The sequence below is a fragment of the Castanea sativa genome, chromosome 5, assembly GCF_040712315.1.
Source record: "Castanea sativa cultivar Marrone di Chiusa Pesio chromosome 5, ASM4071231v1".
Classification (NCBI taxonomy): domain Eukaryota; kingdom Viridiplantae; phylum Streptophyta; class Magnoliopsida; order Fagales; family Fagaceae; genus Castanea; species Castanea sativa.
The window spans coordinates 54,992,176-55,018,845 of record NC_134017.1 but is presented as its reverse complement, the minus strand read 5'-3'; the positions used below and the strand labels follow the sequence as shown (position 1 = coordinate 55,018,845).

General features: G+C 36.8%; 3 protein-coding genes and 1 pseudogene across 4 annotated transcripts; 3 read left to right on the top strand and 1 right to left on the bottom strand.

Moving 5' to 3' along the window:
• Window positions 1-4,599: 4,599 nt before the first annotated feature.
• On the top strand, window positions 4,600-7,066 carry LOC142633798 (uncharacterized). 2 transcript variants are annotated; one of them, XM_075808047.1, is made up of 3 exons: window positions 4,600-4,811; window positions 4,949-5,022; window positions 6,371-7,066. In XM_075808047.1, exon 3 carries the CDS (start codon window positions 6,393-6,395, stop codon window positions 6,729-6,731), a length of 339 nt encoding a protein of 112 aa, XP_075664162.1. In that variant the 5' UTR covers window positions 4,600-4,811; window positions 4,949-5,022; window positions 6,371-6,392; the 3' UTR covers window positions 6,732-7,066. The 2 variants fall into 2 exon arrangements, with proteins under 2 accessions (XP_075664162.1, XP_075664161.1); XM_075808046.1 differs by having other exon boundaries at window positions 6,365-7,066.
• Window positions 7,067-9,401: 2,335 nt separating this feature from the next.
• LOC142633527 (O-fucosyltransferase 30-like) lies at window positions 9,402-13,371 on the top strand (annotated as a pseudogene).
• Window positions 12,372-13,693, top strand: LOC142635433 (transcription factor KUA1-like). The gene is made up of 2 exons (XM_075809587.1): window positions 12,372-12,557; window positions 13,181-13,693. Exons 1-2 carry the CDS (start codon window positions 12,372-12,374, stop codon window positions 13,691-13,693), a joined length of 699 nt encoding a protein of 232 aa, XP_075665702.1.
• Window positions 13,694-18,022: 4,329 nt separating this feature from the next.
• On the bottom strand, window positions 18,023-19,420 carry LOC142635432 (uncharacterized). Its single transcript, XM_075809586.1, has 2 exons — window positions 18,796-19,420; window positions 18,023-18,540 (listed from the first exon to the last, which is right to left on the bottom strand). The coding sequence occupies exons 1-2, from the start codon at window positions 19,418-19,420 to the stop codon at window positions 18,023-18,025; spliced, it is 1,143 nt and encodes a 380-aa protein (XP_075665701.1).
• Window positions 19,421-26,670: the final 7,250 nt, after the last annotated feature.

The window sequence follows — 26,670 nt, the reverse complement described above, 5'->3', positions numbered from 1 at the left end:
TCAAGCTTTTTTCAAATTGACCTGTAACATGGAAATGGTGGAACATAGTCACGATATCTAATTTGAGAATCCCCCAGCAAGCTTGAAGGAATACTCTCAAGTGATTTGTCCCCATTAAAATCCCTGATAACTTCAAAAATATCAATTTCCTCAAAATGTCTCTCCAACCAATCCACATTATCCCCTAAAATCGTTGGAAAATCCAACACATCTAGGAAAGGCCGATGATCTTACTGCTTAGAGTATAAATTCATATAGAATTGTTCAATAGGGTTGGCAATCATATCCTGGTTGGAAGACAAAGCCCAATCAATTATAAGACTTTCAATACATTTATTTCTTCTATTAGAGTTGGTCATCCTATGAAAAAACCTCATATTGGAGTCCCCATCTTTAAGTACAACACTTTGTACTTTTGTCTCTAGCTAATCTCCTCTAACAAGGTGGTCTTCTCAAGTTCAAAGCAACAGGTTGCTTTTCCATTTTTCCTCATTTGTTAGAGGTTGATTCTCCTCTTTAACATCTAAAGCATTCAATTAACCCCATAGTTGCTGTTTCTTGGCTATGATATGCCAAAATCTGTTTCATTCCAATTCTTTAGATCCATTTTTAGAGCAGTCAACTTCTTGGCAAGTATGTAACTAGGAGTCCCTTGAAAATGGTAATTCTCCCACCAGGACATCACCTTGTCCCCAAACCCCTCCCCCTTCAACCACATATTCTCAAAACGAAAAGGGATTTGGCCTCTTCGATGACTCCCACTTCTCCAAAAGAATTGAAAAGTGATCAGATAACACTCTACGTAGCTTTTTTTTGGGAGAAAAGTATGAAATACTCTGCCAAAACCAGAGAGAAGAGAAACCAATCTATTCTAGAAGCTGAGGTAGATTTAGACCATGTGTAAAGAGCTCCCTTCAAAGGATTATTCATTAGCCCATGAAGAGATATAAAATCTGCAAAGTCATACATGAAGCGAGTAAATCTTCCCACCCCTAGCCTCTCCAATGGAAAACAAATAACATTAAAATCACCTCCCATACACCATGGAAAATTCCATCAGCTGTCAAAGCCTGCCAATTCCTCCCATATAAGTTGACACTTCCTATTCAAATTTGGATCATAGGTACTTGTGAAAGCCCATTCAAATTGATCATTGACATTTTTGAACCTATAAGAAACCAAAAAATGTCCCACTGCTTCCTTTATCTTTTCAACCACCATTTCAGTCTCACATGAGTAGAATTCCACCAAAAGCAACCTTTGAAGATATAACTAATCTATATAAGGATAACTCTATATACTTCTAACAAGTCCTATTGTAACCCATTCCAATTTCGTCTCTTGCAAACAAAATATATAGCCCTCTAATTAAGTGCGTAATAAGTTACGAATATGAAGTCGTTTTTCCTTCTCATTCAAACCTTTAACATTCCAAGATAAAAACTTCAAGTTCACTGGGAAACAATTAGAGCCATTTCCTTCCTATTACCACTGCGCCTTGTTGAAGTTGAACCATATTTGATAGAGCTAAATAAACCCCTCAATTCCCTTATTCCTTTCCTCCCTGAGCTCTCCACAGTTTTTTGAATTTTTTCCTCAGTAGCCCTTTGTCGTAACTCAACTTCAACAACCAACAGAAACTTGGTTGTTGGCTCTTCCAAACCTTTGAGGGATGTCCCCAGAAAATCATCAAACCTACTGAATTTACTATGAAAAGTAATTGTCCTTACCCAGCAATTTCTCCACATCCAGAGTTGCTAGCCCTTCACAGTTATCCATAAAATTCATAGGCAAAGAGAAAGTCAGTGGTTTAACAGTTAGAGGCAGCGAAGACCCCTCAATATATAGAAAAGCATCCTTGGAATAGACATCTGAAGCCCAATCCTACACAACAACATCATCCCCTTTTTCCTGCCCTAATATTATCTCCTTACATTTTGATGACACCCCCGATACCATTGCCAACTAATTCAAGTCATCCTCATTGTCAATGAAATCTACCTATGGCAAAGAAATTTTAATCGAAACTGCCACCCTCCTCCCATCTCTTAATTCAAGAACCCACTGCTCGGAATTACCCGATTTCTTGATGATGTTGTCTATATGCTCCTGGATGATCCTTTGGATGTCACATTGCAAGGCTACATCACTATCGGAACACAGGGACTTATCCACGGAAGCATCAGAATTGTTGATCATTAAGAAAAGCTTCTTGGTGCCATGTGGGTCGGAGTTGGGTTAACATCGATTTTATCGCTACCCACTAGAGAAGCTATTGTTGATGCCGAAGTATTTGGGTGAGAGAAAGGAACACGCGAGGAAGGCTTAGGCCTTGTTTGGATGGTGAGTGATTGATATTTCATTTCTCATAACCAAAAAATCATCACTCAAAACTTATCACCCTATAACTCATTTTTTATCACATGAAAATCCCCAACTTATACCCAGCTCTGTTTGGCCCTTAAACCCAGTTGAGTTTTCATTCCAAAAGCTCAAAAATCTCAACTTTTTGTGGGACCCGCAAATTAAGTTGGCGCAGTGCAAACAGAACATAAAACCCAGCACCCAATTGAAAAAACCCACCACCGTGCAAATCATAAAACATCAAACCAATCCACCATAATAGATCCGGCCATTCACACTACCAACACCACAACAAATTACACTATAAAGCTTAGAAAGAATGAAAAGAGGGAAAAAAGAGAAGAGAAAATATCGTGATAAGTGAAGAAAGAAAGAAAGAAAAAAAAGAAGAAAAAAAAGAACCCAAGCCCAGAAACCCAGTGAAAAGGAATGGAAAGAAAGAGAGAGAGAAAAAAAAAAAGAATAGAAACCCAACCCAGAAACCCAATGTGAAAAGGAAAGAAAAGAGGGGAAAGAAGAAGAGGAAGAAGAAGAAGAAGAAGAAGAGAATAGAGAAAGAAAGCTCAGACCCAGCGTGAAAAGGGAAGAAAAGAAAAGGAAAATAAAATAAGAAAACGACAAAGTGATGATGAAGAACACAAAAAGTCAATAAACAAAGAAAAAATGAAGTCTAGTATGATGAGAGAGGAGAGAGCTGGGGAGTCAAGTGGGCATGGATTTGACAACGCACAAAATGTGGGGCCCATTAGTTGAGTGAAATTACAAAAATGCCAGCACAACTCTGTTTTCATAACTCAAAAACACCATTTTTTTTGTTTTCGTTTTCACTAACTCATAACTCAATTTAGTGAGTTTTGGGTGATGAAAACAAAAAATAAAAACTCATCCAAACAAGTGTAGCATGTGTGGGACCCACTAATTTTGAGTGATAAGTGATGAGTTTAGAGTGATGAGTGATGGAAAACACAAAATCCAAACACCACCTTAGAGCATTCTCATCAGGTGTGCCAAATGCCAAATATTTGGCATTTGGCACACCATACACCAAAAACTAATCCTCATTAGGTATTTCATATCTCAATAATTATGCTACATAGCTACAGTACCGTCTCAAATATGAGACGGTACGAATATCAATGCCAAAAATATTTCGGCTTATTTGATTGACTTTTCTTTCTCCTCCCATCATATATCTCTCTCTCCGTCTATACACATCTCTCTCTCTTTCTCTATCTGGTTCTCTCATCACCGTCTTGCCATTGTCAATCTCACCACGCCATTGACCACAAGCTTCTCTTCCTCTTCACTGATCCTCCCAATCGGACATTTTCAACCTCTCTTCCTCTTAGCCAATCTTACTCATTCACTCTCTCAACCTCACGCCGCCAACCTTTCAACCTCGCGCCGCCACTGACATCCAATCTTGCCTTCAATCTCACTGCCGATCTCTCCTCTGAACTCGCCACTGATTCGCTCAATCTCCTCTCCTCAAGATCTCGGTCGTGTCGTTGTGGTTGTTGTTGTTGTTGTTGTTTTTTTTTTTTTTTTTTTGTGCAGCAACTGATATTCATTGTGGTGGTTGTTGTTGTGGTGCTTTTTTTTGTTGTTGTTGTTGTAGCAGTGGCTAATATTGGTGGTCGGTGGTTGATCTTGTGGTGTGGCTTATATTGGTTGTGGTGGTTTTTTTTTTTTTTGGTTGTAGTAGTGGCTGATATTGGTGGTTGTTGGTTGATCTTGTGGAGGTGGTTGTTGGTTGTGGGCTGTGGTGGGGTGATCTGTGGCGGTGGAGTTGTAACCTGTAAGAGTTATTTTAGATTATTTTAATATGTTGTATATATTATTTTAATGTGTTGAAGGGAAGAATAGAATATCTGTTAAATGATGTATTGTAAAATGGTGTGTTAAAATAGAAAAAATGTAGGTTTTTATGTGTGAAAATGGCATTTGGTATGCAATACATGATGAGAATGTTCTTAGCGTGTGGGTGGGTCTGATTTTGTGCCAAAATGGAAGGGATAATGGGCTGGGATGGTCTGGGCTGCCACTTAAAAACAGGTTTTTGTTTGGGCTTATTATTATTGTTAATGGGCTCTGGGTTTGGAACATGGCCAACCGAAGAGTCCACCTCAAGAACCTTGGACCAGCTAATCCCCCACTTACCATGAGGCCCACGTTCCAGCCATAATCAACCCAACCCACCTTCAGTTCCGTTTGAAACAATTCCAGACGTGATCTTCTTCGCCCCAAATCAATCTGTGCTTTCTTTCTCCTTACCAGAGTTGCTCTCCGCCGCTGCCAGCCTGTGTGTTTTGGATTCAACTCGTCGGCCTTTCACAAATGATTTGGAGGCTTTATGTTCAATCCCAGATAGATTCTTTGGGGCCAGTTTAACGGCAAGAGTCTCCGGAGCAATCCAAAGCCTCTCCAATTTTCCTTCCTTCCTTCCGGTACTACTTACTGATAATTATCTTTCTTAGCCTTTTTGGATTGTTGTTGCTGGTGCAATTACTGGGCTAAGACCCAATCTATTATACTTGGTGAAAAATGCCTGATCTAGTCTAGCAATTTATTTTGCATTTTTCAGGAATTTATAGCATCTGTTTGGTCTAATTGAAGCACTCACCATTCTACTTTGAACTGGCCTTATCCTTGTGTGAGGTAAGACCATGCTTGCCTTGAATCCTTGATGATACCAAAAAACTGGCCTTGTTGAGCTGTTTGTCGCTGTCTATATTATCAAAGTAAACAATTTCCAGTTTCCTCTTCTTCTTCTTCTTTTTTTATTTTATTTATTTTTTATTTATTTTTTGTATTTACTTCAAATTCGATCTTTTCATTTATCTGTTTAGAGTTGAAATAGGAACCAATGTCAATTTTTTTTAGTGAATTTCTTTTTCAGATGCCAAAGTTAAAAATCTAGGATTTAATGTATTATGAGTTCCGTATGAAATTTATTTTCTTGTTCTTATTCTCCATAGTTACTAACAACAAAGTATCTGTCTACAGAGGAGTTGGGTGTACTTTCTTTCTTAATTTATTTTTATAGATGTAATAGAATTCATCAAAAAGTGCAACAAAGGTGTTGCCCAAGTACATGGGAAGTAAATAAGAGAAATTCCATAAGAAAGATTAAATGAAAAAAAAAAAATTAGGACCAAAATCTAGAGTTTAAAATGATACAAAAGTCCCAGAATGAAGAAAAGGGGATACTACTTTACTCATAAAGGGATCTAAGAAATAGAAACAGCAACTTGATCACTAAAAGTCCCCTGCTACTAGAGCATTTTGTTCTTGCCAAAACGAAAAACATGCCAATTCTTGCTCTATGATGCGTACTGGACCCTTTTCTACATGCCAACAACTTTACTACTCCACTACTGAGTTAGTCATTCTTACCTGAATCAATTTATGCTACTTGGGGTTCAATGGCTTTTTGCATACACATTGGCAGTCCTCTATATATTTGGAATCTCTCAAGGAATTCCCTATTCCCTTGTCTCCTGTAAGTGGTTGATAAAATGAAGGCGATATATATCTTTGTTGAATTGAAAATCAAATCTTCCTTTTTTGATATAATACTACTTCAGCCTAGCTGATTCTCATGCAGCCTCTTGGTGGGCTTTATTTCTATAGGGCCAACATTTTTTCAGCTTCTATCAGCCACTATATCTCTTATGAATGTTTTATTGGTTGGCACTTATTTTTAAATTGACACTTAATTTTTACTTCTCATGCTGTAAGGATGGTTTATGAGGAGCAAAATATAAAAATCTGTTTCTTAAATATTAGAAAGGGGAACCTTTCTTTCTTCAATAATCCTAGTCACTAATAGAACTTGTCAATTGAGTATTTTGTAACCTTCCATGAAAGTAGCTTCCAGGGCTGGACATTACCAGTAGTGATTTTGTGAAACAAGCTTAAGCTTGTTTTTATTTAGTTAATTAACTTGGCTTATCAGCAAGCAACAGAGTTACAATTTCTTTTTCTGTTTATTTGTCAGAAATAGTTATAGATTCAAGTGCACGGTTATGGAACTAGAGCCAGAGAAATCCTTGATTCAGGCTGAGAGTTCTGATGGGCCAAACTCAAACAGTTCAGATCTTGTAGCTCGTGTAAGGAAACTGCTGTTTCGCCGAATGTTGGTGGGAATTAGAGATGGAAGATTTTTCTTGGGCACCTTCCACTGCATAGACAAGCAAGGAAACATCATTCTCCAAGATGCTGTGGAGTACCGTAGCACCCGACGCTCCTCTACTTCTCCAATGGAACAGCGGTGCCTTGGTCTTATTCTCATTCCTTCCTCCTGTCGTTCATCTTGTCATGTTGGTTGTTCTATTGAAGAGCAATTGTCTCTGCTAAATTTATAGAAATCAAAAACATTCTGAATTTCAGAACTTCTCTGCTTAAATCGATCTGATAAAAAATGTGACATTCTTCTTGTTTATGATTATTGGAGATTTGATTTGAGTTTACCATGGAATTTTAGCTTAAAATGATGTGATGAATCAGACAGTATGACTTATTATCTTCCAGGTGTTCTCTGTCTGCCTCCACACAAGTGTTTGTTTTGTTGTTTATTTTGCTTTTCCATAGGTGGTTGGTGATATGAGTGTTTAGAATATTTTGTACTATGGTTTAATTATGAACTTTATACTTGAAACAAAGTTGCTTCTACAATTGAGGTTTTGAATTAGACCATTTACACAGTTTGTGTTGAAATTTGATTTATGTTCACCATTAAGAGCTATTGTTGGTTTTGATTTTTGTCTCCTATTTGGAACTATTTTGATGTTTAAAGAAAATAGATCATTTTAATTGAAAAGGCTTGATATACTGATAACCCAAGAAAAACAAGAAATTGATATAAGCTTTTGGTTTTGTTATTTGCATGTTAGTTCCTTCCTGACAGTTACATGCTCATTTTTATGCATGAAAACCAACTTGATAAAATAAGTTTAATTGTCAATTTTAACTCTTAAGTACCTTTTTCTGAGATATTTAAATTGGTATTGTTCAAATCCGATAGGTTTTATTGAAATCTAAAATAAGATGATAATTCTAGATCTTCCAAACTATCATGGGATGTTTGAAGGTGATAGATTAGGCACTTAACATGGTCAGCTCATAGATGTAAAGCCAAGAACAAATTATGACAGATGGATTCATTGAGAACTCAATGATGAGTACTACAATGACGTTTGATTATTTTAGTATCTTAGATTTGAGGACATAGAAATTCTATTAGCCTTTTGTGAAGCCTTGTTTTTGTACAGGGAAAACTCGTGTTTGAATCTTCCCATCTCCAATTATTTTAGGATTCGATCATCTAAGTTTGCGCATTTAAAGAGTTCATTAAATCAACCACTTTAATGATTTAATGGTCTAGATTTTGCCATGTCGGAATTTCATAAACAATCATCTTAATTGTTTTGTTTACAACATTATTTTATTATTTCAAGAATATTATTAATGAAATGCAATGCGAATCTAAACCATTAAATCATTAAAGAGTGGTTAGGATTTAATGAACTCTACTGGTAGAGTACCCTAGAAACTCTAGAGGATCTGAATCCATTATTTTATATATAAATAAATGTCTATTGGTGTTAATCATAAAAATATTTAATGTTCCTTATAATCATTTAAATAGTTTATATTGATGTGTGATTTAGTGCACGTCTATGCAAGACATACTTTATACATTCCAAATCCAATCTACAAAAAATAAAATCATAATTATGTATTTTTGGGTGTTTTAATTTCCACCGTTCCTTTTATAAATATAAATAAAAGGCTAAGCTATAAACGATTCAAATTTTAATAGATAATAGATATTAGATACCACATGGTCCACACCTAGATGTAGTATATAAGAATGAGTCCAAATCTTCTGTCCCACTTTTCCTGCTCCATTCTATACTCCACCAATAAAAACTTGCCACGTGTTTACCTAATTAATTAAATATTATCATTATTGATTTATTAATACTACTGTTATTAATTAATAATAGTATTTAATTAATTAGGTGAACACGTGACAAGTTTTTATTAGTGGAGTATAGAGTGGAGCAGGAAAAGTAGGACAGAAGAATAGCCTATTTGATAATATCTATGCTTATTTTTATAAATTTGAAAATACTAATAAGGACTTTATAGAAACCCTCCTCTCTTTTTTTTTTTTGGAAAATTAAAGGGATGCAATAATTTTTTTTAGCCTTTGAGAATATTTTTAGGGAGTTATGGTTTTGTACAAAACTTATATAGACTCCTTAGATATTGTATCTAAATTCTCTAATTATATTCTACCATATGACTAAAGTCATATAATTGAACTTAAGTGTCATCGGGAAAATAACACATTTTTTACTACAACTACGTAGGATTGAATCTAACTAAAAACCAGAGGTACATTATGACACAACAAACAACTCACCATAGGTAAAAATAAAATTAAAAATTATAATCAAACATATAACACATTGAAACAAGAACACATTGCAACTGTTTTAAGAACACTTTTTTTTTTTGTCACAACTTTTGATGCATCTAATTGTGAATGACTATTTATTAATTTCACATATAATCAGTATTTTTTTCTCCACCATCTCCCAATATGATACATAGAATTGTGTTATGAGATTTTTATTTTTTCTGTTTCTCAAAAAAAAAAAAATTTTTTTTTTTTTTTTCTTTTTTCACTTCAAAAATAAATAGAGTGGGAACTTAGATCATTAGCAATAGTGATCAAAATTCACCGGATTCAGATCCTCTAGAGTTCTTAGGTACTCTACCAAGTAGAGTTCATTAAATCTTAACTACTCTTTAATGATTTAATGGTTTAGATTTTGTCATATCAGTATTTTATTAATAATATTCTTAAAATAATAAAATAATGTTATAAACAAAACAATTAAGATAATTATTAATGAAATGTTGACATGACAGAATCTAGACCATTAAATCATTAAAGAGTGGTTAGGATTTAATGAAATATACTTGGTAGAATAGCCTAGAAACTCTAGGTAATCTTAATCCAAATCCACCATCTTTGCCCACCGCCACCACCAGTGAGCCATGAACCAGTTCCTCAACTCCAACAGACCCACTCCTAAACCATGGCCCCTTAAAAAGCCCTCACACAGATCCCCTCTCCTCTCTCTCTCTCTCTCCTCACTCTTCTCTTCTTCCTCTCCTACCATTCCCTCACCCCCAATTACCACATCTCACCCTCTACAAAAACCCAATTCCCCCAATGCCCCATTTCCCAATTAGCCCAAAAATTCCTCTGGTACGCGCCCCACAGTGGCTTCAGCAACCAGGTTTCCGAGTTCAAGAATGCTATCTTAATGGCCGCCATTCTCAACCGGACCTTGATTGTTCCTCCGGTTCTCGATCACCACGCTGTTGCTCTCGGAAGCGGCCCCAAGTTTCGGGTTTCCGATCCCAATCAAATTCGGGTTGACGTTTGGAACCATGTGGTTGAGCTCCTCAGGACTGGCAGGTGAGTCACTTTGATCACTCGTTCTGTGTGAGTGTGTGAATTTGATCAGATTAGAATGTGGGTTCTATTGGGTTTCTTTTGATTTTCATGTTTGTATTGTGGCATACAAACAACTTTTTTGTTTGGTTGGTGAGAGAATGAATGTTGAAACTGTCTCCATTACTAGGACAATGGTCTTATTAGGCTTTGTGGAATAGCGGTTTTTGTTCTCTAAAATCTAAGTAAAAGTTACCAACTTGAGTCTAAACTTGGTTTTAATTGTGTATTATGAAAAACTAGAATTTGGGTCTATTTGGCATTCCCTTTTGCTATCAAATTTCATGTTTGGCATCTTATTATTGGATGGCTTCCTATTTTTATTATCCTTTTGTAAATTATAGCTTTATATGAACCTCTTGCTGCAGGTATGTCTCAATGGCTGACATTATTGATATTTCGTCGTTAGTGTCTTCATCTGTTATTCAAACGATAGATTTCAGGGTTTTTGCATCCCTATGGTGTGGGGTGAAAGATTTCGATTGTTTCAATGAATCAAATGAGCGGTTGTCTTTGTTTGATAGCCTAAAGCAATGTGGATCTCTACTATCTGGGCTAAATGGTAATGTTGATAAATGTGTACATGCAGTAGGTGAAGATTGTAGGACTACAGTTTGGACTTACCAAATTGGTGAAAAGGATGGGGTATTAGATTCATTCCAACCTGATGAAAAGCTCAAGATGAAGAAGAAAATTTCATATGTTAGGAGGCGAAGAGATGTATATCAGACTCTTGGACCCAGTTCTGCAGCTGAATCAGCCACTCTGCTGGCATTTGGAAGTCTTTTCACCTCTCCATATAGAGGTTCAGAGCTGTACATCGATATTCATGAAGCTCCAAGAGATCAGCGGATACAGTCTTTGATTAAAAAGATTGAATTTCTTCATTTTGTCCCTGAAATTTTGAGTGCAGGAAAGGAGTTTGCTGATAAGAACATAAATGCCCATTTTCTTTGTGCACAGCTCAGATTGTTAGATGGGCAGTTCAAGAATCATTGGAAAGCTACTTTTCTGAGTTTAAAACAGAAAGTAGAATCTTTGGGAGAGTGTCCACTCCCTATTCATATTTTTGTGATGACTGATCTTCCCAAAGGTAATTGGACTGGAAGTTACTTGGGGGATTTGGCTAGCGATTCACGTCATTTTAAGCTGCATTTTCTGAGAGAAGAAGAAGAGTTAGTGATAAAAACATCCAAAAAAGTTGTGGCTGCTAAGCATAGCCTGAGGTTTGCATTTGTTCCAGAGAGCATGGGTGGACTAAAAAAACATTGCCCTTCTGAGAGATTACCTGATGTACTTCTATTCATAGAGGAAGCTGTTTGCAGCTGTGCTTCACTTGGTTTTGTTGGGACTGCGGGGTCTACTATTGCAGAGAGTGTAGAGCTTATGAGAAAATTTGGCACATGTGCAAGCCAAAGTCTGACTGCATTGTGACAAGTGGCTTGGTATGATAAAAAGTAAAAACTAAACTCATTGAAGGTGGTATTAGTTTATGAGAAGAAATTTCTATGGTTAAGGGTTGTAGAAGTATGCTTTACAAGCCTTCCACTTGAATAGTCTTGCAGTAAAAGATGATGGGACCAGCAGTCTTTGGATATTTTTTATGTGTTCTTGCGATTCTTGTGATCCAGCCAGCATTTCATCCAAATCTGCTGTTTGTTGAAGGCACAGAAAACTGTTAAGGAAGAAATTTCCTCATGTCAGGATTCAACTCCACTGAGGTTGCAGTTTATTGAAGGTCAATGTAAATATCTTACAGTCTCAAGGAGAAGAAAGAGGATACTTCTCAGATTTGCCATGTGATCTGCTCTCTCCCATTTGATCTCCATCCACTCAGAACAGTTAGATCAGTTCCGATTAAAGTTCATTGTTGATCTCTTTTTTCCTCTTCCAGTACATGGCTGTCTACTCGATTAAAGCATGGCAAGGATGTGATCTGTTGCTTCTTCCAAATTCTTACTCAATGGGTCGACCTTTAGATCAACCTCTCTCTCTCTTGGCCTGGTACAGCAATCGGCGTTAATCGCTGTCTTACTGTTTACCAATTACTTAACCACTCATTTGGAGCAGTTGTGGCTATAAATTATGCGAGCTCTTATAGGTGTCTATTGTTGTCTTGATCTCACATCACTCCAAATTCTTTTTATTTCCTTTCGGTTTCACTTTCTAATTCCCTGGCACCTCTTAGTGTTTATAACAGAGATATCCAGGATTCAAATCTCTTATCCCCCATTGTTGTAACTATCAAATTATTAAAAAAAAAAAAAGAATAAAAATTCAATATATATATATAGTAATTGCTGTGTTGTTGTAGTGTTGTGTTCTTATTCATGTCCATATCTGTGGTTCTTAGGCTATGACCTCTTGAGATGCTTTTAATCTTATCTCTATGTGTTGGTTGTACTGTACTTGCCCCGTTTGTCTATAAAATGACTAGTTATTGGTTCTGCAGGTGTTCCATGGACTGAAGATGAACATAGGATTACTTGGACTACAGAAGCTTGGCAAAGGTGATTGGCGTGGAATAGCTCCCAATTATGTTATATCAAGGACACCTACTCAAGTGGCCAGCCATGCTCAAAAATATTTCATCAGGCAAACCAATGTATCTCGGAGAAAGAGACGTTCCGGCCTGTTTGATATTATATCAGATGAAGTTAGTTCCTTTCTTTCCATCTGATGTTATAAACTAGTATACTGTATCCACATGCATACATTGACTCACTAAACATGAAAGCGGAGACAAAAAAGCTGCATGAAGCTTCTATAGGCCTGTAGATAACATTGTCTGGTATGCACTCACTGTCATTTGTTACTGGCATATAAGTTTTGGTTGGTTTTTCGACCCTTCATGCATCAGTAACAGAGAACTAAGACGGCACAGCAAGGCGTATTACATGGATGGGCCAGTTTTTAAATGGTTTTTGTCCTGGAAGTGAGGATATACCCTTTTCCCCTGGTTATTAAAATGATCTTTTACTGGCTTTGTGCAAACAATATGTGTGTACCTTTATTTTGTTATAGGATTATTGAGTTGTTAAAGCTTGTCAAACTCTTCCAATTCTCAGGTCCAATCCAACTCCATTCTTTGTGTGATTGTGCTATTTGACTGTCTTTAGAGACAACTATTGCCTTTTACTTGTGATGCACACTTGAACAAAATCTTTATAAGTTGAAGTTCTTTTTCTTTTTCCTTTTTTTTAATAAAATTTTTTTTAAATATATCTTTATAAACTCCCTTCTAGGTATCTGATATAATTCCTATTAATATGTCTGCAGTCAGCCGACACTCCGATGGTACCTCTTGACTTCTTATCTGTCAATGACTCACAGGCTGAAACACAGAGCAATCCTCCATTGCCTGCTCCTCCTGCCCTGGACGAAGAATGTGAATCGATGGAATCTATCAACTCCAGTGATGGAGATCCTATTCCTCCGAAGACAGAGAGCTCACAACCTTGCTACCCAGTGGTATATCCTGCTTATATCTCTCCATACTTCCCCTTTCCTTTGCCATATTGGTCAGGATACAACACTCTAGAGGCAACTAAGAAGGAGGAGACACATAGGGTTCTCAAGCCAACTGCAGTACATTTGAAGAGCCCAATCAATGTTGATGAGCTGGTTGGCATGTCAAAACTGAGCTTAGGAGAATCTATTGGTCATGCTGGTCCATCCTCTCTTTCACTAAAGCTGCTTGAAGGATCTTCTAGGCAGTCTGCCTTTCATGCAAATCCAGCCTCTGGAAGTTCAAACATCAATTCAAGTAGCAGGCCAATCCATGCAGTTTGATGGACGGCATTTCTGATCTCAAGATCATGGGTTAGCTCGATGATGGATGAGCTTGACAGTTTACTGTTAATACAGGACTGATAATGTGCAGTTTGGTTTGGTTTAGTTTTGGACTATTAAGGTTGTTTTTAATTAAATTAATTAACTAAATTCAGTTCTTAGCTTGTAGGTCACAGCATCTTAGTGTATCCACCATTAGAGACATTGTTCGAGTCCTTGAATTTTGTGTCTTATATTATTTGTTTTTCTCCTCAGTACTTCAATATTGATCGTGTGTGACAGTCTACTCTATTCAACCATTCGACTTAGGTGCATGGTACTACTACTAAACATCCGAACATATAGATGTTGTGGCTAATTATGTGTAATTCACAGAAAATATATTTAATCCATCTCTTTGTGACTAATTCAATTAGCTAGTAACACAAATATAAAAAGAGTTATTGGACTAGGGAGTCTAGTGTAAGTGAGGCATTTACAAAGTTTAGGAAAGGATTTGGCCGTTGTATATTGGGACTTGAGGGAAATGGTTCTGAAGTTGTTCCCTTGCTGAATTCCCAGCTGAGACTTCTGCATCTAGTAGGATCAGATGTGATCTTTTTTATGGCACTTCAGTATGGAGAGTTTTGCCTTGTGGCCAGCGATGTATTTTATTTGGAAACTGCCAAAACAATTCTAGCGCTTGGAATAGTTTTAATACATAATTTCGAATCACAAAGTCGAAATTCCAATGTCTTCAGTGCACATTTGAAACTGATTAGCCAGCAAAATCACGAAGAGAAACTTCTAATTATTAACACCATCCCAAACAATTGGATTCCGCTCCCTGAGCCATTGGGATTATGGTGGTTTACTGGTTTTGAATCCTTTGGCACTTCCAAACAATGGAATATTTAAAAGGTATGATTCGAAGTTTACGCACCAAATATATGGTGTTAGGATTAGTGCCCTTAAATCCTATTGTGTGATGTTATGTATGATATTATGTATGACATTATGTACGACATGATGTATGACTTAATATTGTGGTTGATAAAGTTATTTTATTATTATCTAAAATAATAGTAACATAAATATGGGACATTATCATATAGTCCATGAGATGCATTGTATGTGATTTATGTGAAAAGTCACAGAAGATGTAAATTACAAGTTCTTTGTAAACTCAGAATTTATAGTTCGTAGTCGGTGATGAAATTGGGCATTTTATCTGCGAACACTATAACGTGTCAACTAAGATGATTTGTCTTGATCATGGAAGTGGAAACTTCTAATTGATATGTTGATATGTTTTAAGAGTTAAAATATATTGAACAGGACCGCTGTGAGATTTATTATTTTCCTAACGACTGTCAAATGAATAATAAATCTCACGACTTCTATTTGCATGAACTCTTAATCCTGAGAGAATAATGGACCTGATCATGAAGTGTAGGTTGCTTTGATATATCAGGAGTGAGACTTGAAGTGACGGTCAAAACCTCAGTATGTTGGGCAGCCACATTTAGTGTTAATAGAACATATATTCTCAAGATGGAATTCATAGTCTCTTGATGGAGATATAAAATATTCCCTTGAGATAAGTTTAATGGTTTCAGTTATTCAGAGAGTTAGGCCTAACCACTTTAGTAAGAAATTACTAAAGTATATATATTTATGAAATTGGATTTCATAAATATATAATGAATAACTTTAAAGAATTAAACCGGGTACTCAAGGATAAGATGTAGTAATTTACAAAGTGGCAGTCTACATTTATGACTTTGTGTTACTACGAATATTTTATGAAGGGGTTACGTGTATAATAAAGTCTTGGGATATAATTTATTAATAAGGCCTAGAGTGCAATTATATTTATATAGTGGTATTAAATATAATTAATGGTAACTTTGGACTTGTCAAGAGTTGACGGAAAAGCCCAAGGCCCATTGGAGCTAGTGTCTTATTGGTCCCTTTTGGTCCCACTCCAAGCCACATACTAAAGCCCAATTGGAAAGGCCCAATAGGTCAGCCCAATTAGATAATCAGTTAGTTATAAAGGGAGAAACATATAGAATTTTTATTTTGAAGAGATTAAAAGTGTTCCCAAGTGCTTCCAATCTTGGTTTTGAATTTCTCCACACCAAGGTACGCTATCTTGTTCTTAAATTCTGAAATTTACATAGTGCACGTTATCAACTATGAATGAAATAGATCCTTGTTCGTTGCTTCCGCTATGTGTTTTGTATGAGATACAAAACCAGAATTTTTCCTTCATATGGTCCCAAAAACATTTTGTTTGCTTTTTTTTTTTTTGAAAGGGAATAACATTTCATTAAAACAATAACTGTCAATACAATGAGACCTGCTAAGCAGGGAAGAGAAACAAGTTCAGTACATCATATCAGTAAGCAGAAACGGTAAGACAAAGGAGGGAGCAGCTCCTTTCCAAATTTGGTAGTTTCCAGATCTTCTAGCATATTGAGCAAGTTCATGAGCTACTGCATTATAGCTTCTACTTAAGTGCTTAAAATGATAAGACTCAAACGAATCACATACCCAAAGAATTCCCTGAATAAGGTGCCCGAAGGTGCTTCCCGTAGCCTTTTCATTGAGTGTTTAAATGGCTGCCAGAGAGTCAGACTCAATTATAACCCAAGGCAGCTGTAGTTCTTGAGCGAGGAGGACACCTTGCTCAAGTGCAAAAATTTCTGTAAGCTCAGCAGAATAATAAGCTTGAAGTGGCAAGCTAAGGGCAGCCACAACTTGGCCCTTGCAGTCCCTAATTACAACTCCCACACTAGAGTGATTTTCCTGATCTGAAGATGCACCGTCAACATTCACTTTGTGGGATCCAAGAGGGGGCGGAATCCATTTAGAGAGGGCTGGTCTTGTTAGGCCGAGCTTCCAATTGGTATAGCATGAGTAGTCATCCACAGTGTTTTTTGCCATATGCCAAACCTGAAGTGGGGAGAGGCTATCTTCCTTGTGCACAATTCTGTTTCTGTTTGACCATAAGGCCCAAGCCATGGCAAAGAATAACTCCAGGTCTTGAGACGTTGAGTGAGAAAGAATAAATAGTGCAGAATCCAGGAAAGACTTTCCAAAGCTGAGCGTACGAAGAGGATTTTCAGGCCAAAGGTTCTAAACCAAGGAAGCAAAACCACAGCCAATAAGAGCATGATCAATATTTTCAGCTTCATTGCCACAAATAAGGCAAGTCTTATTTTGAGAAATTCCTTTTCTAACAAAGGCTTCCATAGTAGGGAGACCATTTACACATGCTCTCCAAGCAAAAACCTTGATTTTTGGCGGCAAGTTGAGGTGCCAGAGCCTTTTCCATAAAGGTTTGCATGGATCCCTAGATGAACTTTCTCCTTGATCATTTGACTCAATCATGTTATATGCAATGTGTTAGGCACTTTTGACTGAGAACTCACCTCGTTTATTTCCAATCTAGATTATTTTGTCATCCGGAAGAGTGTGACTTAGTGGAATTCTCAAGATTGTGTCCGCCTCAAATGGCAGAAAGGATGCTCTTATCAAGTCCACATTCCACCACCTTTTTATAGGATCAATAAGAGATGAGACCATTGGGAATTAGGGGGTATCATTTGGAGGCGAAATTACCTTGTAAGTGGAAGGGGTTGGCAGCCATTTGTCATCCCAAATGTAGATTAGCTTCTCGTTACCCACTCTCCAACGAGTGCCCTCTCTAATAATATCCAGGTTGCTATGGATGCTTCTCCAAGAGTATGATGGGGTGTTACCAAGTTTAGCATTTGGGATGTCCCCGGTAGGAAAGTATCTAGATTTGAGAACCTTTGCCACCAAAGAGTTTGGATTTTGTAAAATCCTCCATGATTGCTTAGCTAGCATGGCCTTGTTAAAAGTATGTAGATTCCTAAAGCCCATTCCACATTTGCTTTCTGCTTACACATAGTTTTCCAGCTGACCCAACTCATTTTATTTTCTTGCTGTTTCTGTCCCCACCAGAAATTTCTCATCATATTTTCAATATCTTCACAAAGGCTTTGAGGAAGAAGAAAACACCCCATAGTGTACGCGGGAATTGCTTGTGCTACCGCTTTTATAAGAATTTCCTTCCCCCCCATAGATAGAAGTTTACTCTTCCAGCCAACTAATTTTTGCCCAATCCTCTCTTTAAGAATAGCAAACACTTGCTTCTTCGATCTTCCAATGAGGGATGGGAGGCCCAAATATCTTGTGTGTCTAGAGTCTTGCATAGGGCCTAAGGTAGCAAAAATCTCATCCTTGACTTCTTGAGATGTGTTGGGACTGAAGAAAACAGAGGATTTCTCCGTGTTAATTTTCTAACTTGAGGCCTCCTCATATTTTTGGAGGATGTGCTTCAAAACCCCGACATTCCTCAGCACTAGCTTTGCAGAAGAGGATGCTATCATCCGCAAAAAAAAGGTAGGTGACTCTTAGGCAGCCCCTACTTATAGAAATTCCTGTCCAAAGCTGGTTTCGGGCTGCCTCGTGAATAAGGGCAGAAAGTCCCTCAGTACAAATGAGAAAGAGTGTTGGGGAGAGAGGGTCCCCTTGCCTGAGGCCTCGGGTTGGGGTAATATTCCCATAGGCAGCACCATTTATTAAGACTAAGTATGACACCGAGGTGATGCATCTCATAACCAGATTTACCCACTTGGGGTTGAACCCCAGTTTCTGCATAACTGCCTGAATGAAGCACCACTCTACTCTGTCAAACGCCTTACTCACATCAAGTTTCGCCGCCATATATCCCTCATTCCCTACATTTTTGTAATTTAGAAAGTGCATTAACTCAAACGCTACAAGGACATTGTCAGTTATCAACCTGTCAGAAGTGAAAGCACCTTGGTTTTCTGAGATAATATGAGGAAGGAGAGCCTTAAATCTATTTGCAATGGTTTTTTATATGAGTTTATACACAACGTTACAAAGGCTTATAGGTCGAAAATCAGTCATTCTTTTGGGATTATTAATCTTTGGGATGAGAGCAATGTTTGTTCTATTAAGACTAGCCATAGGCAAATTACCATTTAGTACATTTAGAACCATATTAGTAATGCTACACCCTATAATATTCCAGTATTTAAGATAAAAAATTGCCGACATACCATCGGGGCCGGGCGCTTTTGTGGGATGAATCTGCTTAAGTGCCATGACTACCTCCTTTCTTGTGAAGTTCTTATTGAGGCTTTCATTCATCTCAGCAATCACCTTAGTGGGAATAGCAGCAATTATCTCATGAATCAGAGTTGGGGAGTTCGTCTCATATATAGTCTCAAAATATTCAACGGCAACTTGAGCAATACTGTCCCTTTCGTTACACCATCTGCCTTGGCTATCTTCGATTCCCAAAATTGTGTTTTGCTTACGACGCTCTGAAGCTTGGGTGTGAAAAAACTTTGTGTTCTTATCGCCCTCCTTAAGCCAGTGTGCCTTAGCCCTTTGACCCCAATATATCTCCTCATCATCAAGCAAATCGTTTACTTCCTTTCTTAAACTATTGATCTCTGTACTTAATGCTCCATCCTTATCTTGGAGAGTTAGGGAGTTCAGCTCATTTCTTTTTGCTTGGATCTTCTTTGGAATTTGCCCAAAAACATTAGAGCTCCATTTCAATAATTCTGTAGCACATCTACTGAGATTGGCCATCACCCCCTCTGGAGTACCAAGATCAAAATCCACACCCCAAGAATTTTCAATTATATATTTGCATTCAGCATTTTTAACCCACATTGCCTCGAAGTGGAAACGCTTTGCTCAGGGTTGTCTTTAAGTTACAAAAGCGGAAACAAGAAGTGCACAATAATTAGAAGTTGAATCAGGTAAGTGATGCACTCTCATATCCCCAAACTTCTCACACCACTCTAAGTTGGCAAAAGCCTTATCTAACCTTAGATATATTCTGTCATCCCCCCCTGCATGTTGCTCCATGTAAAATTAGAATCATAGTATCCCAAATCCTTAAAGCCACAGTAATCCACAACTTTCCTAAAACCATCCATTTGATGTTGAGACCGAATAGCCCCCCCTGATTTTTCTGTGTTAGATGAAATCTCATTAAAATCACCTAGGCATAACCATGGTAGCTGCATTTGATTATTTAGAAAAGCAAGGAGGTGCCAAGATTCATACCTTCGATGTGTCTCTGGATGGCCATAGATACCTGTTAGTCTCCACTTGAAATTCCTTTCTATATCACTGATTACTGCATCAATATGATTCTGAGTGTAACTCTTTATCTCCAGGTCTACTTCCCTAGCCCATAGCATAGCAAGACCACCCTTCCGGCCAACACAGGGGACAATGAGACCGTTAGCAAGACCCAGCCTGCATTTTATTCTTTCCATTCATCGGACTTTCGCCTTAGTCTTTATTAGAAAAACTACTTTGGGATTCCATCGTCGCACCATGTCGTGCAACGCTCGAACTGACCAGGGGTTCCCAAGTCCTCGGCAGTTCCAACTTATGGGATTCATGGCTCCCGGCGGTGCTGCCATGCAGCCACTGCCGATCCCTCATCAGATTGGTTCTGTGTTGTAACTGTTTCAGTACATTGCTTCTTCTGTGGTGCTTCTGTCTCATCTTCCTCAAAGACAAGTTTCCCTGCCCTCTTTGAGCTAGTACTTAAAAACTGGATATTTGGTTTTGGGCTTTTACTCTTCCCTTTCTCTCTAGCGATTCTTTTCCAATTTGCCTTTGCCTTTGCTTTCCTTACCGTTTCTTTATTCGTGGGCTCAGTTGAGCATCTTTCTTTTTCATTAAGCCCAGCATTGCACTTCATTGGGCTAGTCACTTCCTGATGCTCCTTTCCTGCATGGGCTTTCTGGCCCACTAAAGAGAATGCATCTTCAAAGCCCTTATTTTCGTCTATGTCACGTGGGGAGCTAGTTGGGGGGACGAGATCCATTTCACGTGACTCTAGATTCGCTGTAGCCTTCAGTCCCATCTGAACAGTAAAATCACGTGTTGCACCCTGCAGACTATCACTTGCTTTGACTTCACACTGCCCCGTACTCCCTTCATTTGAATTTTTCTGGTAGCCTGTATCACCGGAGTGATTCTCCCCACCGTTGGAGACTGAACCAGCAGAGAACTTAGTTGCAACATTTTCATTTTCATTCGTCCTATCCTTACTACCACCATCTCTTTCTCCACTGCTAGTTGACTTAGGCCTCTCTGTTCCCATCCTTATATTCCCTTGAGCCCGAAGCCAATCCCCATATTGTTTAGGATTTTGCTGGTCTGGAGGCTCCATACAATGCCTCTCATCATGTCCCAATTTACCACACTGAAAACAGAATACAGGGAGCCTTTCATACCTAAAGCTTACCCAACATTTCTCCCCTTCAACACTAGCCACTCTTCCTCCTCTCCTTAGAGGTTTATCTAGCTGAAGATCAACTCTGATTCTCATAAATTTAGCTTGTTTAGACTGCCTTGCTCGCCGATCCATTTCAATAAACCTCCCGATGCTATTGCCAAGCTCTCTGCCCACCTCCTCTGACATGAGCTCAAAGGGGAGTCCCCATATTTGAACTCAAAAAGGGGAATGGGTGAACTTAATGTTTGCAGCTGAAAGCCCCCTTCTCCATCTGCACAACAACAACAAGTTGTTGTCAAAATTCCATGGCCCATTTTGTTCTACCCATTTCAGTTGATACTCAGACCCAAATTTGAACTGCAGGACATTATTTCCCACATCCACAATCTGAAGATCCGAGCCCATCTTCCACGCCAATCTCATCGTATTCTTCAAAGCCCTCTGATTTTGGTTCCTATCTGTTAATAGCCTACCAAAGAGACTAATGGCATGTTTGGATGTTTAAAAAAGGAGGGGGAGTAGAGTAGAGGGAAGGGGAGTAATTCAATTACCTTGTTTGGGAGTTTTTTAAGGAAGGAGGGGGAGGGATTTGGAGGGGTTTCAACTACCTCCAACCCCCTCATTTTTAATTCCCCCAAATTGGAGAGATTTGGAGGGAAAGTAGAGCACATAAAATTATTTATAAAGTAAATTACCTAATTTACCCTTATTATATTTATAAAATTACAATGTTAAAAACAAGGGGAAGGGCTAATTACTCCCTTCCCCCTTACTAATTATAAAAACATTCAAACAAGGTGGAGGGTAATCATTCTCCTCTACTCTCCTCCCCACTACTCCCCTCCCCTCTACTCCCCTCTACTCTCCTCCCTCTCTAAACTCCCAAACAGGCCATAAGAGAACATTCATCAAGTAGATCAGATTTACACCTTGATTTTATTGATATTTCCTCTTCTTCCTCTTTAGTGAGACGCAGATTAAGTAAACCCTCCACTACCAATTGATCCATGGTAGTGATGGAAGAGAAAAGGGCCGAAACCCTTCGAGAAAAACCCAGACGGCAGAAGGACGTGTGGGAGAAAGAAACCCAGACGAAGGAAAACGTGTGGGAGAAAGAGACTTTGACGAGAGAACAGGCTCCTACAAGGGAGAGAAAGAGAACTTTTTTAGATATTTCGTTTGCTTTTAAAGGTGAAGACGTGAAATACTGAAATTCTAGAGTATTCGATGTGCACATTTTGAAGGCATTCATGTAATTTGAAATTTGAACGTTTTTTATGGAGTTCCTAGAGGTTCTACCTAACCCCCAATTCCGTGAGGGAGAAGGAATTCAGTGGCACTAGCTGTACAGAGCCGCCAAATAAATGGTGGAGTACAATATAAAGCCCATTGGATAATTTGGATCATCATGCCGTAAGAATAAGTAGCATGTAGTAAAGTAAAAGAAATAGGTAAGATAAAAAATCTATACATAAAGATAATATAGATAGAATTCGTTTAGTAAAGTGGTCATCTATTCTACACTATAGATTCTTAGATATCTCTATATCTATATATTACAATAGAACTCATATTTTGACAAGTTTTTGATAGTGAAACCAGGCAATTTAATTGGTAAGAGAGGGTGACAAATTTGATTGGCAAGAGGGGTGGCAATCTTAATTGGTATAAAAAGTTATTGAATTTTTTTTTCTTCAATTTAAGTTATTGCAAAAAAATTTCTAAATTCAATTTAGTATAAAAAGACTCTATGCAACTAATTATTATTAATGTAATAATTTACTACTTTTAAGTTACTATTGCAACGACTCTTAATTTTAGATGTGATATTATATCTAATACCACTACACTAATTTTTTTGTATTAACACCTAATGTAATAGACTTATTTTAGGAAAATAATGTTAAGCAAAATGTTTTACACCAAAAGAAATGAAATATACATTTGAATATGGGTTTAATATTTGTTATTTTGATTCTAGGAGGTGTTGCTAACACAAAGGAATCGCTCACACTTTTTAATGTTTACCGAGAAATGCAATTACAAAGACAACCAATTATTGTTCATTTTATGACAATAAAGTTAATAGTTTGGTTGCATGCCTTTACTTTGCTGCTGCTATGTCAATCCTCCTTGCATTTATATGCTCTAAGCGATATGGTAGAAGGCTATTGGTTGTTATTGGCTTTGAACTCGTGTTGGTGGGATCCATACTCTCAACAGTAAAGAACTTTCCTACCCTATTCGTTGGTCGAACCATTTGTAGTTTTGAAGTAGGATGTATTCTACAGGTATTACTTCTTATTTTAGAATTTTAAAAATTAACGTATGTGATGTTTGTATATGATTATAAGAAAATGATTTTTTCATGAATGTTGACAATGTGATGTGTGTAAACTATTACATTCTATTGTAGGTTCTTCCTGTCTATATTTCAGAATCTGCTCTAGCTGTGTATGCAAACTCCTTAGCTACTTAATATGTCTATGATTTTAATTTGGGGAAATTCGTTGTGTTATCAACCATAAATTATTTAGTGGCAGAGAGTAGAGACCAAGTCAGGGTGGAGGTGGTCTTTTGGTCTTTCAAGAGCCTTAGCTCTTGCATCCTTGATACTATTTGCTACTGCTCCTAAAAGTCCACATTTTTTATTAAGATGAAAGACATTGAAAGAGGTGAAAATGCTTTTAAAAGGACTAAAGGTAGACTAACAAAAATAATTTAGGTCAAATTATTGCAATGGTATCTTTATTGTAATAAATAATTGTTTAATATTTTTTATTACAATAGATTGTAAGATAATTGGTATTAGATCATTATAATAATATATTCATTGCAGCTTCATATTTGTCATTGCAATAAATGGTAAAATGATTGATATTTAGTTATTGCAATGTTATATTTGTTGCAATAAGTTGTCTCTTTGAAATTCCTATTGTAATATGTCGCAAAATAATTGGTATCAAGTTATTACAACAGTTTCTTCAATATAAGTTATTGTAAATTTTTTTTGATTTCTTCAATTTAAGTTATTGCATAAAATTTTCTAAATTCAATTAAGTATTAAAGCCTCTATTGCAACTGAAAATTATAAATTATTGCAACTAATTATTATTAATGTAATAATCTACTACTTTTAAGTTACTATTGCAACGACTTTTAATTTTTAAATGTGATATTATGTCTAATACCACTATACTAATTTTTTTGAATTAACACTTGATGTAATAGACTAATTTTAGTGTAGTGAAATATAGGAAAATAATGCTAAGCAAAATGTTTTACATCGAAAGAAATGATATATACATTTGAATATGGGTTTAATATTAGTTATTTTGATTCTAGGAGGTGTTGCTAACACGAAGGAATCACTCATACTTTCTGGTGTTTACCGAGAAATGCAATTTACAAAGACAACCAATTATTGGTCGTTTTATGACAATAAAATTAATAGTTTGGTTGCATGCCTATACTTTGCTGCTGCTATGTCAATCCTCCCTGCATTTGTATGTTCTAAGCTATATGGTAGAAGGCTATTGGTTGTTATTGGTTTCAGATTCGTGTTGGTGGGATCCATACTCTTAACAGTAAAGAACCTTCCTACCCTATCCATTAGTCGAATCATTTGTGGTTTTGGAGTAGGAAGTATTCTACAAGTATTACTTCTTATTTTAGAATTTTAAAAATTAACGTACGTGATGTTTGTGTATGATTATGAGAAAATAATTTTTTCATGAATGTTGACAATGTGATGTATGTAAACTATTACGTTCTATTGTAGATTCTTCTTGTCTATATTTCAGATCTATTCCAGCTGAGTATGCAGACTCTTTAGATACTAAACATGCCTATGGTTTTAATTTGGGGGCATTCGTTGTGTCATCAACCATAAATTATTTAGTGGCAGAGACCAAGTTAGGATGGAGGTGGTCTTTTGGTCTTTTAGGAGCCTTAGCTCTTGCATCCTTGATACTATTTGCTACTGCTCCTAAAAGTCGACATTATTTTATTGAGATGAAAGACATTGAAAGAGCTAAAAATGCTTTTAAAAGGACTAGAGGTAGACTAACAAAGAATTGACAAAAATAATTTAAGTCAAATTATTGCAATGGTATCTTTATTGTAATAGATAATTGTCTCATATTTTTTTTATCATAATAGATTGTAATATAATTGGTATTAGATCATTATAATAATATATTCATTGCAACTTCATGTTTGTCATTCAATAGATTGTAAAATAATTGATATTTAGTTACTGCAATGTTATATTTGTTACGATAAGCTGTCTCTTTAAAATTTCTATTGTAATGTATTGCAAAATAATTGGTATTAAGTTATTAAAATGGTTTCTTCAATATAAGTTATTGCAAAAAAAATTTGATTTCTTCAATTTAAGTTATTGCAAAAAAAAAATTTAATTCAATTTATTTTTAAAGCCTCTATTACAACTGAAAATTATAAATTATTGCAACTAATTATTATTAATATAATAATTTACTACTTTGAAGTTACTATTGCAACTAATTATAATGATTTTTTCATGAACGTTGACAATGTGATGTGTGTAAACTATTACATTCTATTGTAGATTCTTCCTATCTATATTTCAGAATCTGCTCCAGGCTCTAGCTGAGTATGCAAACTCCTTAGCTACTAAATATGTCTATGGTTTTAATTTGGGGGGATTCGTTGTGTCATCAACCATAAATTATTTAGTGGCAGAGACCAAGTCAGGCTAGAGGTGGTCTTTTGGTCTTTCAGGAGCTTTAGCTCTTGCATCCTTGATGCTATTTACTACTGCTCTTGAAAGTCCACATTATTTTATTGAGATGAAAGACATTGAAAGGGCTGAAAATGCTTTTCAAAGGAGTAGAGGTAGACTAATAGTTGTTGAATTTGACAAATTGGTAACAGAGAGAGGGAGTTTATAGTTTATTGTTTCATTCCTTTAGCCTCCAGTATATGCCATATCTATTTATTGCATGTGTACAAGAGATGTTCATGCAAATGACGGGAATTTTTGCCATAAACTTCTTCGCCCCAGTATTTTTAACTTCTGCTGGTGTGTCTGCCTCTACTTCTTATATTTCATCCATGGCAGTTGAGTATACAAATTTCATTATGTTAATTTTGGGAGTTATGTTAGTTGGTCGATACAAAAGACAGGTAGTGCTGTGATTTTCTGCATATGTGATGGCCTTCACAATATTTATGATGTTTGGTCTATTGTGATTGCATGACTATAATGTGGTGTACTTTGAAGTGGATGTTGTTATTGTCATTTCTGTTTACGTGTTTTACTATGTGGGTGGATATGTAGTGATCAGTGGACCACTAGGATGGCTTAGTATTCCTTTACATCGGAGAGCTAAATGTATGGGATTTGTTTTGACATTGACAATTTCCATGTTACTCTTGAGCTTAATGGCCTACATATCAGTGCCCGTTGGATGCACCTACAAGGAATATGTTGTTCTCCTTTTTGCCATGTATGCTCTAGCCCACATTTACAAATTAAAAGTCGTTGCAATAGTAACTTAAAAATGATTAAACCAAATTTACCATCACGAAAAAAATAAAATTAACAAATAGATGGCAAAGCCAAGGTTAATGAAAGAGGAAACTCTGCCATGGTTGGGGCTGGGCCGGGGCGGTTGTA